The sequence below is a fragment of the Salvia hispanica genome, chromosome 4 (genome assembly GCF_023119035.1).
Source record: "Salvia hispanica cultivar TCC Black 2014 chromosome 4, UniMelb_Shisp_WGS_1.0, whole genome shotgun sequence".
NCBI classification, from domain to species: domain Eukaryota; kingdom Viridiplantae; phylum Streptophyta; class Magnoliopsida; order Lamiales; family Lamiaceae; genus Salvia; species Salvia hispanica.
The window spans coordinates 21,603,146-21,616,126 of NC_062968.1; the positions used below are offsets into that span (position 1 = coordinate 21,603,146).

General features: G+C 36.4%; 1 protein-coding gene across 1 annotated transcript; it reads right to left on the reverse strand.

Annotated features, from left to right (window-relative positions):
- Nucleotides 1-4,146: 4,146 nt before the first annotated feature.
- Nucleotides 4,147-8,703, reverse strand: LOC125221935. Its single transcript, XM_048124280.1, has 9 exons — nucleotides 8,241-8,703; nucleotides 7,519-7,558; nucleotides 7,323-7,401; nucleotides 7,159-7,204; nucleotides 6,980-7,078; nucleotides 6,028-6,096; nucleotides 5,601-5,949; nucleotides 5,362-5,516; nucleotides 4,147-5,286 (listed from the first exon to the last, which is right to left on the reverse strand). The coding sequence occupies exons 1-9, from the start codon at nucleotides 8,658-8,660 to the stop codon at nucleotides 4,519-4,521; spliced, it is 2,025 nt and encodes a 674-aa protein (XP_047980237.1). The 5' UTR covers nucleotides 8,661-8,703; the 3' UTR covers nucleotides 4,147-4,518.
- Nucleotides 8,704-12,981: the final 4,278 nt, after the last annotated feature.

Sequence of the window (12,981 nt, forward strand, 5' to 3'; positions counted from 1 at the left end):
TACCTTAATTAAAAAATTTATGAACTTATATGAACGTCACCTTCAATTGTGTTAAATGACACCGTCTATTATAACGAAAACGGTATGGTTTAACTCTGAAACATCATCAATAATACTTATCACTTTTATCATAGTAAATGATCATATTTTATAGTAATTTTTATTATAATAAAATTAAAATGATTTTTAACGTTTTAGGACGAATCAGAATGACCAATCATAATAATGATTTTATGCCAATTTCCCATATGAAATTATAAAGCGTAGCATAATGGGACAAACATCAGAGTTAAATTATTGAAATGATGAAGGAAAAAAGACGAGTCCGTAATCATGGCTTTGGGAGTGATGTCAGCGATACGTCATAAATATTGTCGACAGTGAAGATCTGTGCAGTTGGATACAATATCTTTTAAAACAGCGTATGGACCGCGTCATATACATGAATGTGGATAGCGACTTTAGTCGAGGTGGCCTACCTTTCACACGTCTGAAAATACTAAAAGCGTTATTGTTGTTGACGTGTTTTTCGACCCAGTCTTTGCCTCACACACTCCACTCCAATTCGTGTCATCTGTGTTCGCCTCGATTTTGTATGCTATAATAGCGCAATGTAGAGCTTGGATCGGTATTGGTTCGCGCTGTGAGCTAAAGCTAGTCGAATCGATAAATAAGGTGCTTAAGTTGGTAAAATAGCATCTAGAGCTAAGAATATGACGGACTTAGGTTGGTGTGACAATTAGGGCTTAAAAATGTCTATAAGTATCATTGTGAAAAATGAAAACGTGTAAATTATTCACTTGTTTAATGATAGAGGAGTTGATTTTTTATGTTTCATTAGTTGGTAGAAATATTAAAAATTAATAATAGAAAGAGTGGAATAGTAAGATTGCTAATGTGTTTAGTTTGAGTGTAAATGTGCATCTTGAGTTGGTGATGTCGGATGATGCACCAAAAAATATGATGAATTTATTGATGAATGACCAACTAGGGATATTTTATGGCCGTAATGTCCAGTACAAAGATTATACTAATAGAACTTCATGCTCTTCTCTTCGGTGGCGGATCTAGATTTCGTAAATGTTCTTCTCTTCAGTGGCGAATCTAGATTTCGTAAATGGAATGGACGAATTATATATTAGCTTGGGCAGAATTGACTATTTTGATCTATTATCGGTGCGACATTAGGGAAAACCGAGGAAGTGGACATTAGAATTTTATGTCTGGATAAAAGGAAATTAGTTGCAAGAAAGGGACCGTCCCCTCCCACCTTCAAGATCTGCCGGTGCTTCTCTTTATAAGTAGCAATACAAAATATGATGGGTAATTCTAGAAGTTACGTTAAAAATTATTTAAGTATATAATAATTTCTTATAAATAATTAGGTGTATAGTATTACAATGATTACCATATTTGTGTTGAATAATGTGTTATTATTACAACCGTTTATGGTTGACAACTAATGAATTGAAAACATCAAAACCGATGGAAGTTTCCTCAAAAAATTCTCTCTCAAAGTAATCTAACTTTTTAGTATATTTATTGAAAAAAATTAAATAAAATTGTAGATAATACGAATTTGACATATAAATTGATAAAATAAGAAAGGGTGAAAAAAAATGGTGAAGTAGAGTTTGTGGATTGTAGGTCCACGTTGTTAGTAGCAGCATTACTAGTATTTAAAAAAATTATTTTTAAAATTAGTTTTATTTTGATAGATGATTAAAATGGTAAAACCTAGTCTATTTTTTATAGACAAAGATATTATTATACTTAATCCACTAAAAAAGTACTATGCTTTTCAATTTCATAAATTCTTATTAGGTGTCTCATTTTAAACATACTTTGATCAATATTTCCATACATTTTTTTCTTACATTATTAACAATTTCATAAATTCTTATTAGGTGTCTCATTTTAAACATGCTTTGCTCATTTTTTCTATACATTTTTTTCTTACATTATTAACATTGCACTAAAATTCGTATAATATTATCTTGAAATTATAGCAAAATATGGGGCCTATGTATGTTAGTACAGTTGTAAGGTGCATCGAATTAATGTTTACGTGGAATATATAACTAATGAAGAAGAAAATGTGAGCATATATCATCATTCACCTTTTTCCACGACTAAGAAAAATAGACCCATTTTGAATAAGCTATTGTCAATAACGAACTTCAAACAAATAAAATGAGATATATTCCTATGCTACTTTAGTTTTAATTATTGTTGCATGATGCATACAATTTGTATGTGATTTATCATATGTGTTACTAAATCAAATAAGACCTTTATTACAAAATAAAGATCTAAAATATGTATAGTGGTGACTGATGACATTACATATGCACTAAATTAAATGGTTTGTTTTAGTAATACTTAAAATATGTTTAGTGGACGTTTCACACGTGGTTTAATAATTAAATAAAACAAAAAGATAAGAGATAATTAATTACTAGTAGACATGATAACGAGGACAATCATAAAGTCAATATATTAAATTGATTCACGGAATTCTTTGTTTGTCAGCGTCTCCAATGCAAATAGGCTAGCCATAGGTCAGCCACTCTCTCCATGCCACGTCAGCAGCACTAAAAATTCACCTGTCACATCAGATTTGGGCCAGCCATAGGCCAGCCGCAATAAAAATAATTCAAAATATACTACATTTACGGAATTAAAATTACGATTAAATTACCGAATTAAATTTACGAGACATATACGGGAAAATTCATTAATTTTATTTAAATAAAAAAAGTACATCGACTAAAAATCAAAAAAATTACATAATAAAAAAAAATCCGGACTTCCACACACGAGCCACCGCTCCACTCTACTCCTCACTAATTTATTAAAAAAATACATTAAAAAATGTTAGTATGCCTTGAATCCGTTATAGTTTGCCGCTAGCCGAACGAGGGACTCGCTGACGGTATGACATGTTTCTGTTTTAGGTCTTAATTTTGTATTGGGCTAGTTGTTGTTGTCCATCGCTAGATGTTGCTCTTGTACAGAAATTTAGAGATAGAGAAAATCGCGTTTATATAGTTTTTCAAAAATTAAAAAAAAAATTAAAAATAAAAATAAAAAATAGCGCTGGCCGATCGGCACGCCACAATGGCGGCCAGCGCATCGGCCAGCGCCACGCCATCGGCTAGCCCACGCCGAAATTTTGGCCGATTTTCCGCTGGCCTACTCCAATGGTTCGGCTAGCCGACCGGCTAGCGACGCGAATCGACTAGCCGATTGGCTAGCCGGCATTGGAGATGCTCTAAGCAAAGGAATCAAACTGAATCCACTTTTCCTATAAAAATATCGCCAAGTAATATACAAATAATAAAAAAGGAGAGAATTTAAATATAATAATGAATAATATACTAAAAGTCAGCCAACCCTTTTCCTGGATTGTTCACACTTCACACTAATTTCTAAGAAATTTCGTGCTACAAATTTTCCATTTTCGATGCTTCTAGATTCGATTTATTTGCTCTCTGCCATTAAATTGAAAATTACTACTTACTATTTATTAATACAGGCCAAGCCTAGTTATAGTTATTTCAGCATGTATGGAATAATAGGAGAGAAGTCGAGAATACATATATTTTTGGGAGAAATTTCAGATTATGGGTCTGTGATTCCGATCATTATGAAGACTTTTGCGTAATAATTTACATAAAATTCGGATATTTTTGAAGGATTAAAAAAAATGAAAACATACTTGATATTAAACCCCTTTCCCACTCCATTTGGGTATTACCTAAACCGATCCTCTCGCGGCCCGTGATAATCCCTTGCAGCCCGTGATGAGCGCTAGCAGCACGACTCAAAAGTCGTACATGTTGGATTTTTAGGTGCGATTACCATTTATTGCATATTTTGATGTGCAATAGCCGTACGTTCCCATCACTCGTGCATAGAGTCGGGTGTTGTCCCCCACCGGCCTGAGCTTGGTGAGCCAAAAATCAGACAAGTTTACATTGAAGTCATTGTCCAATTGTATGTTTGATAACTTGAGATCACGGTATATCCCGGCAAATTCGCTTCGCAGCAGAGGTATTCAAGGCAACGAGCTGTGCCAACTGCGATCTTAGATCTCGTCCCCCAACTCACCGGCTCTTGATCTCGCCTTTCATCAACTTCGAGTCAGAGAAATATGATGTTATGATCATACATAACAGCAGAGTAATCCCAGATATTTCATACAGTATTTGGACTAAATGAATGAGCTCACAAGCAAACTCTGTAAATATTGTTACACTGACTATTGATTCATATCCAAATGCAGAAACCTATATCTGTAATCCAATCTCTACTCAAACAACCTAAAACCTTGCTTACGGCCGAAATCTCCCGCCTATCGTCTCCTCCAGTCCCGTCATCCTCCAAGTCATAAATGTTAAAACAGTCTTTAGTTTCTGCCTAAAGAATTAGATACACCGTTCATCTATACAAGCTTTCCGACGAACTCCAGCCCTTGAGAGCAAGCCTGTGTTTATCTTTCGGAAGAATCAGTATTCAGAGCTGTAATGCCAGATCCGGCTGTCGCGGTGAACCAATTTGCAGGCTCGATCCAGGTGAGCCAGCCGGGACTCGTACATTCAGATCCGGTGGAACTGCAAGGTTGTACCTTTGCTGCTGCACTGGCCACGAAGATTTGACAGAGCTCCGTATTTCACCTTCTCCAAGGGCGTTAGAGGATTTAACTTGACCTGCTTGAAATCCAGGGGGTAACTTAGTTTGCTCGATAGGTGAAGAATGGCTCGATGAACGCTCATTTGGGGATACCATTTCCACCTTCGGAAATGGAGTGGAGACACCTTCGGTGACTGAATGCTGTGGCTTTGCTCTTGCAGTTGAACCGGACCCAAACATTCCGCTAAAACCATTTCTATGGATATGATTTTGCTGGGATGGGAACTGTGTTCTCCAAGAAGACGGGTCACCTTGTCCAGCTACCTCATTCTGGTTGTTGAGTTTGTTAACAGCTTCAACCATAGCTTCACAGGGCCCAGCCCCGGCAGAAGAGTTTAAGCCGGAAGTTGGGGATGTAACGAGTTTGCTCGCACTAAAATCACCAACGGGCAATTTCTGCTTCTCGGTTGAGGTAATAAGCAATGGCTGGGGAGGTGCTCCATTTTCACCCACCCAGCCAGGACCATATTGTACCCCTGCAGGTAAGACCGCCTCTATCTTCTTCGATGCCAGCTTCCAAGCTGCAGGGCCAAGATTTGCAGCATACCTTGCCAGGCTTCGAGCATAAGCAAGGGCTTCCTGAAGACCCACCTACAAGATGAACGGAAGGTAAGTAAGGCACTTGAAATGAAGCACATGCAATTCCCAATTTGTGAAAAACTATACCGGCACAAGTCGCTTCATGCTTCCATTTGAATGAAACAAAAGGGGGGAATTGTCGCCTAAAGACAATGGATCAAACTGCCTGTAGGTATCGCGCTTGTTCTCATCCACTGTAAACTGTTTTTTTCCATATTTCATGTCAGCCCTTAAAATCGATGCTGCAAGTTGGAAAAGAAGAGGTTAGCTCGTTGCATGAAAATTTACTAGTGGTGGGGACTTTCAGAAAGTGTACGGATAAATACCTGGAAATTCGTTATTCCAATCCGTCGAATACTCAGAGTGGTTTTCACCATTTCTTGAAGAGTAAGATGACATATATGGGTCAGACGACCGGTACCTAAATAACGGTGATGGCTTTCTTAGATTGTAAGAATTAGACCCAGTTGCCTTATCTTCTCCATTAGCAAGAGTTGCACCTGCAGTAAGGTCAGTACCAACACGATCTAATGGGGATGTCTCCAGAGGTTTCTTGTGGTTCTTGCTGCTCGGCGGCCTGCCTCTCCGGACTATCTTGGGCTGAGGTACGCCATCAGCACCTTCATGCTTCAGATTTTTAAAGTCTCTCTTTGCAAGCTCTTGTATAGTCCGTGCCTATGTTTCCCATTATTCAGATAGGAGTCAAGGAGGACGAAACAAGGAAAAGATGTGTGAATTCGTAACAAGCCAAACCTGCCGATAGTAGACTGTATCTGAAGCATTATATTGCATGGCATTGGAACATATCAAATCTACATCCGCCTGAAATTTACAAAAAAGAAAAGCTGAGTGCAATTTAGTTGCGTTCGCATCGTTTGTACCTCAGTTACATGATAGAAGAAACCAAAGCTGAACTGACAAGAAAAAACTGTTGAATCAAACTATAGGCCAAAAAATAGTTCAAGCTGGAAAAAAATGAGCCATGCTCCCTCCGTCCCCTAAAAATAGGAACTTTTGAAATGGCACGGGTTTTAATATAAAATTGGTAAAGTAAGAGAGATGTAGAAAGAGAAGCGTGTTAGTGGAAAATGGGTCTCACCTCATTAGAGAGAAAGAAATTTCCTTAAATAGAAAGTTTCTAATTTTAGGGGATGGACCAAAAGAGGAAAGAGTTTCTATTTTTAGGGGACGGAGGTAGTATTACATAAATCAATTTAAGATGGTATGCAACGTCACCATTACTGATGCACTATCCCTAGAGTATGCGTAAGTAATTCTCTTAACCATCAAAATACTACAACAAGAATACCTATTGATCAACACAGTGAAGTGAATGACATAGTGTGTGTATCCAGATGAATTATCGACACTCCTAGTATCGATCATATTGGTTCTGGAAGCATCTAATCACCATTATATTCCCAGAAATAACTGTTCTATCATGTTCCTAGTCAAGGCTATAGAAGACTTTTAAGTATCAGTAAATCTGCCCTCAGCAGAAAGCTTTCACCTTTTATTTCATTTATTTCATAATAAGTTCTCTCCGAAAACTATGGAATTCAGGATCTTGGTAAAGAATAATTACATAATATCTTCACCCTAGCATATTCGCCAACCATTTCAGTCAACTAAAAAGAAATGGAACAGAGACAACACATAAGGCATTATAGGTTAAATGAGTTCGGCTTCTCATCATCAAACCAACCTCCAACTCATCCAAGTTTTTGTAAGCTCCACTCTCAAGTTTCTTCCTCACTGTCCCAAAATCCATCGGATGCTTTATTATGTCAAAATAATCAGGCAGCTGCAAGAAAAACTGTCTATATCAGCAACAGAAAAGAAGAACGATCAAGGATAATAAACAATTGGTGATAATGTCATCACCTCCTCCGGATCCACAGGCTCGGAAAATACTCCATATGTGTCCTTCCTGCATCAAGATACATCCAATAAACTATTGCTGACAAACCCGAAATAAAACAGTCCGCGATAGGAAGAAAAATAAGCACCAGGCGAAATGAAAAAGAAGTACAGAAGCAAGTGCATACTTTTGAAGCCTGTCAAGAATGAAGACCAACAACTTTTTTTCAGGTAAAGAAGCTGTGGGACCAGACTCCAATGGTGACCCTGTCCACAAATTAAACGAGAGTCCACAGTCAAATCAAAACATGAACACAATTCCATGCATATTTATTCAACTTTATTTATCTTTATTATCCTAACTCCAAAAATTATGATTGGAACCTTGTATAGGAGTGTCCGTCCCTTTCATGACCTCTTTATTCTGCAAAGAGCAATGCAACCCTCATGATTCAAAACCCCATTATTCACTCAAATCAGCAATTACACAAAATTAAGTCGACCACAAATCAGTTAATGAAAATATAGCATCAGCAGTGCGAAAAATAATCAATTCAGGTAAAGCCACAACTGAACTTTTATCAAAACACACTTCTATATAAACAAATGAAAAAAAAATAGCTATTGCAGAAAATTTGAGAAAAATCTTTATTTGGAAAAGAAATAGTACATGACTCATATATGTATGTTTTATTTCCAATAAACTACAAAGAAACTGCAAAAACGTAACGAAATCATGTAAAAATCACATCTTTACAAGGAAACAGAATCATTAATTTGGTTTATTGACTAATTCAAAACACAATACCCACTTCAGATCTTCAGAAGCTACAGCATAGAAAAAGAAAAGTAAAAACATTAATTTTTTTTGAGCGGGAAATCCCAAAACCCCTATTAAATCAAAACCCACATTTAAAACTACCAGATAATTAGGGGCCAAATTATGGAGTAGTACCAAAATAGAAACTTTGGTTTTAAATTATTCACAACAAAATTTTAGAAAAAATTATGGAAGCAAAAGCAAATCAAATATTGCCAGCGGCGAACAACGCCAAAATCCAGTGCAATTTCCCGAAAATCTAACAAATTGAGCTGCAAATCCAAACCTGATCCAAACCCCCATCGTCAGATCCGCCAATTATCTTTTGCTTCTTCGTTGGCCCCTCCCGATCCTCATCCCCAGGGTCCGAATCGTAGTCCGACCCGGACTCGGAAGCCGAATCGGAATGCCGCCCGCTCTGCTGGAGCTGATTCTTGTCGTCGTCTTTCGTCTTCTCATCCGATTGAGGCAGGCGGACGACGAGCTTGACCTTCTTCTCCTTGCGCTCGTCTTCGTCGTCGTCGAATTCCGACCGCGCCGGAGAATTGAGATTATTAGGGTTCCGGCGGGTGGATCGCCGGTTTGCGGAATTGGAAAGAGGGGTTTTGGAAGGGGGTGAGATGGGAGGGGGATTCTTCAAAGGACGGCCCTTCTTCTTCGTTCTCTTCATCTCCGTTGCTGCTGCCGCAGTTGGCACCTTACCCATTGATTTTGGGTTTTGGAGTGAGAGAGTAGAGAGAGAGAGCCTTTCCTTTTTTTCCTTTTCTTCTTATGTAAATTTAACTTCTCCCAAACGACGTCGTTGCTTACGTTTTTTTTCTTTCTCTCCTTTTCCTTTTCTGTTTTCATCTCTAATTTTTAGTTATTGTATGTTTATTAATGGTAATACTAAATTTATTGATACCGTATAATAATTTACTATCAACTTTTACTAGTTCAATAATCATTCTGTTAGGGGCAACACACCCTTTTCCTTACCTTTTTATATGCATATTAAAGTTATTATACTTTTACTATATCATTCCCAATGCAAAGCTTACTCAATATAAAGAAATTTTACGTCTTCTTCTTATATCAACTTCATTCACTAACATGTATAATGACACATATGTCTTATACTTTCTCCTTGATTGACTTATTTTGATATGGTACATATCCACAGATGGAGGTGGGGTCACACAAGGTAAGCAAATTCCCTCGTCGAACTACGAATATTGGATTTAATTCGTTGTTTCAAACTATTGTCGATGCCATAATTTTCATTTCTTGAAATTTGTCATTGTTCGATACTATTTTTAAAAAAATATGAAGAAGAGTAGCATTGCACAACTAATTTTACGATAGAATGCTAATAAGTAAGTTGGTATAATTTGAGGCTAATTTCTATTGCGAAAATATCATAATAGTATAGTTCCACTTAAAGAATTTTGGGTTCAAACTCCACAAATCCTTATTGTCATAGTAAATTATACATATGCACACAACTATAGGTACACTTATGAATGCTCTTGTGTGATTGTGATAGTGATTTCACTCTTATTTTAATAAAACAACTAATTCATACAATTTTTATAAGCCACGCTGGCAATTATCAAACAGACTTTGGTGAATTCAATACATGGGATGTGACACAGTTCTTATTTCAAGAATAGGCCTTCAACTATAGAATGCTTCCCTATTGATAGGGCCCAAATTTTATCAATGGGCTACATTATATTTTGCGACATTAAATCAACCGAAATTTCATCAAAAGTTATCAATAAAACAACGTGACTTTGTTAGGCGCTAGAGTGAAAAATATGATTAGTAAACAATTTAAATTAATTAAATATTTATTCTAACTAGATTCGTGATAGATAATTGATGCACACCTAATAGCCATTGAAATTTTAAAAAATTCAAAGTTGAATTGATTTTCCTCATGCTTCAACCTAGATGAGAAAACTCTCTAAATCCCTCTCATTCTGTCCTCAACTTGTGCATTTTAAAAAAAAATTCTACTGTGCTTAGCTACCAAATACTCCCGTCGTCCCACATAATTTGACCCAATATTTCATTTTGGACCGTCCCACATAATTTGTCTCAATTCACTTTTACCATTTTTTATAGTGGACTTTATATTCCACTAACTCATTCCTACTCACATTTTATTATAAACTAATACTCCCTCTGTCCCAAGGAAGATGACCCCTTTCTTGGGCGGCACGGGGTTTTATGCAATTTTATTTTGTGTGTTAAATGGAGAGAGTAAAATAAGAGAGAGGGTATAGAGTAGAGATAAATGGGTTTCCATTTTAAGTAATGAGTCATCTTGGTTGGGACAAACCAAAAAGGAAAGTGGGTCATCTTTAATGGGACGGAGGGAGTACTTTAAAAGTAGGACTCACATCCCACCAACTTTTTCAACGCACTTTTCATTAGATTTCTTAAAACCCGTGTCGGGTCAAAGTGTCCCAAATTATGTGGGACAGAGAGAGTAGTATGGTACATATCCTATGGGAGCTCTTAACGTGAGCACCACTCTTATTAAACACACGTTTAGTATTGTTCCTTTTGATTTATATATTTAATTTGTTTCTAATATATTAAAAATGTTATTGAAATTTTTAATTTTATAAATTCATAAAATTATAGCTCGATTTGCGTATTTTCTCTATAATATCAAATAAATTAGCAAATCAAGCTTCGATTTTTATGAATTTTATGAAATTAAAAATTTCAATAGTATTTTTTTAATGTATTAAAATCAAACTATATATACTCCATCTGTCCGCGAATATGGGTCATGTTTTTCCATTTTAGTTTATTCGTGAATAGGAATACCCGTTCATATGTACTACTAGAATCCCACATTCTATTAACTCATTCCACCAACATTTCATTTAAAACTAATATATATATATATATATATATATATATATATATATATATAAGTGAGACTTATATTCCACTAACTTTTTTCCTTCCACTTTTCCTAACATTTTTAAAACTCGTGCCGCCAAGAAATTAGACTTCTTATAGCGAGCGAATGGAGTATAAATCCAAATTAACAACGTTAAACGTGCATTAAACAAAAGTAGTGATAATATAAGAAGCCCATATACAATATGTAGCATATCATCCTCTCTGATTAAATTTTTGCATTTCATTATAATACTTCAATTTATCATTAAATATACCACAATCAAAAATCCATATGCAAAACTAGATATGTATACTACATTACTATATCCTATCAATCTTATCGTTCTAATTTTATAAAATTAAACGCCTCATGAGTACAACACTATTAAAATTTAGGGATAACTGCTTCTAAAATCATGAACTTTCACCAGATTCCGGTTTTTCCCATGACCTTTGAAAGGTTCGTGTAATGTCATGAACTTAATTGGGCGTTGCCGTTTTCCCATGTCGGTTCCGACTGTGTTGATAGCTTACGTGGCATTTTTATCTGATGTAGATGCTTAGTCGACGCTGAGATGCGATATTACCCTTAAAATTAAATAATCCAACACTTAAAATCCCATTTAATTTCCCCCCTCCCAAATCACTTCCCCCATTTCACTCCAAATCATTTCCCGTAAGGAACCCTAGCTCCCCCAAATCCCAAATCATTTTCCACACTCCCACATCCAGTAGCACGACGACGACGACCTAAGGCGACCAAGGCGTTGACGACGACTAAGGCGGCGGCGACGACTAAGGCGGCGACGGCGAGCTGCTGACGTTTTCTCGGCAGGAACGACCACTGCGCGAGGAAGAGCTTGTTTTACGCGATGTCAGTACCCCAGTAAGTGTGACGAACCTTCTTTATCCCTAATTGCATCAATTTTAATCAAATTTATTATTGAATCTATCAGGAAACCCTTTGGAATTTTTTTCCATCATGGGGGGCAGTTTATTCTAGATGGGAAGTTTGAGAGATATGAAGGTGGATTACTTTCAGCAGTAGGTGGTGATTTTGATCCTGATAAGTTCGGGTATTTTGATTTGGTGGATGAATTGAACAAGTTAGGATTTCAGAGGTGGAAGAGGCTTACCTTTCAGAAGCCATGGTCAATAGAGCAAGTAGACATAAAAGGTGATGCTGAGGTGATGGGGTGAGCATGAGCATATATTGCAAGAGAAATATGTGGGAAGTAGTATGAGTGGTGGAGGTATGAAGCAGAAAGTTATTCGGTCTGTGAAGAAGTCTAAGGTTGATACTACGGTGAAGTGTAGCATTCATTCTACCACAAAGAGGAGGAGGGAAACAACTGTGAAGAATGGGAAGAATAAAGCTGTTGAGGATAATTTGGAAAAGACAGTTGATAAGAACATTGAAAAGAGTGCGCAGAAGAGTTTGTTCCAATTAGAGGTGTCAAGTGGGCCGGGCCGGCCCAGCCCGGCCCGGGCCCACTGAGGCCCACTGACATTTAGGCCCAGCCCGGCCCAGGCCCATATCTGAAGCGGGCCGGGCCGGGCCTGGGTTTTGGAATTTTTAATGAGCCCAGCCCGGGCCCGGGCCCATTTGGCAAGTGGGTCGGGCTGGGCCGGGCCTAGTTTGCTAATTGATTAAATGGCTAAATAAAATTATACTTACATTCATTGCATGCATAATAAATTATAGAACTATGAAAAAAAATAATTATTGAACTATGATATGGCGTGGAGTAATATAATTATAGGTTAATCAATCAACTAATTAGACGCATATAAATTAATTTTGCTCCTATAGTCCCACTATTCCCACAAAAATAGGAGTTACATATGATATGCTACTATTATGGAACTATTTTAAATATTACTAGTAATAAATCAAATATAACTACTATCTATAATTATGCAAATCAACTACAATTATGTGAATCAAATGTAATTGGAAATCAAATTTAAATAAGTGTTGACTTAAGTTAGTAATTAAATTAATTGATTTTTTTGCATAATATTATTAATAAAATTTATGATTTATCTTTAAAATATATAAATATAAAATAACATGCAATCTATTAATAAATTAATAGAAAAGATATGAATATCTAGAGATA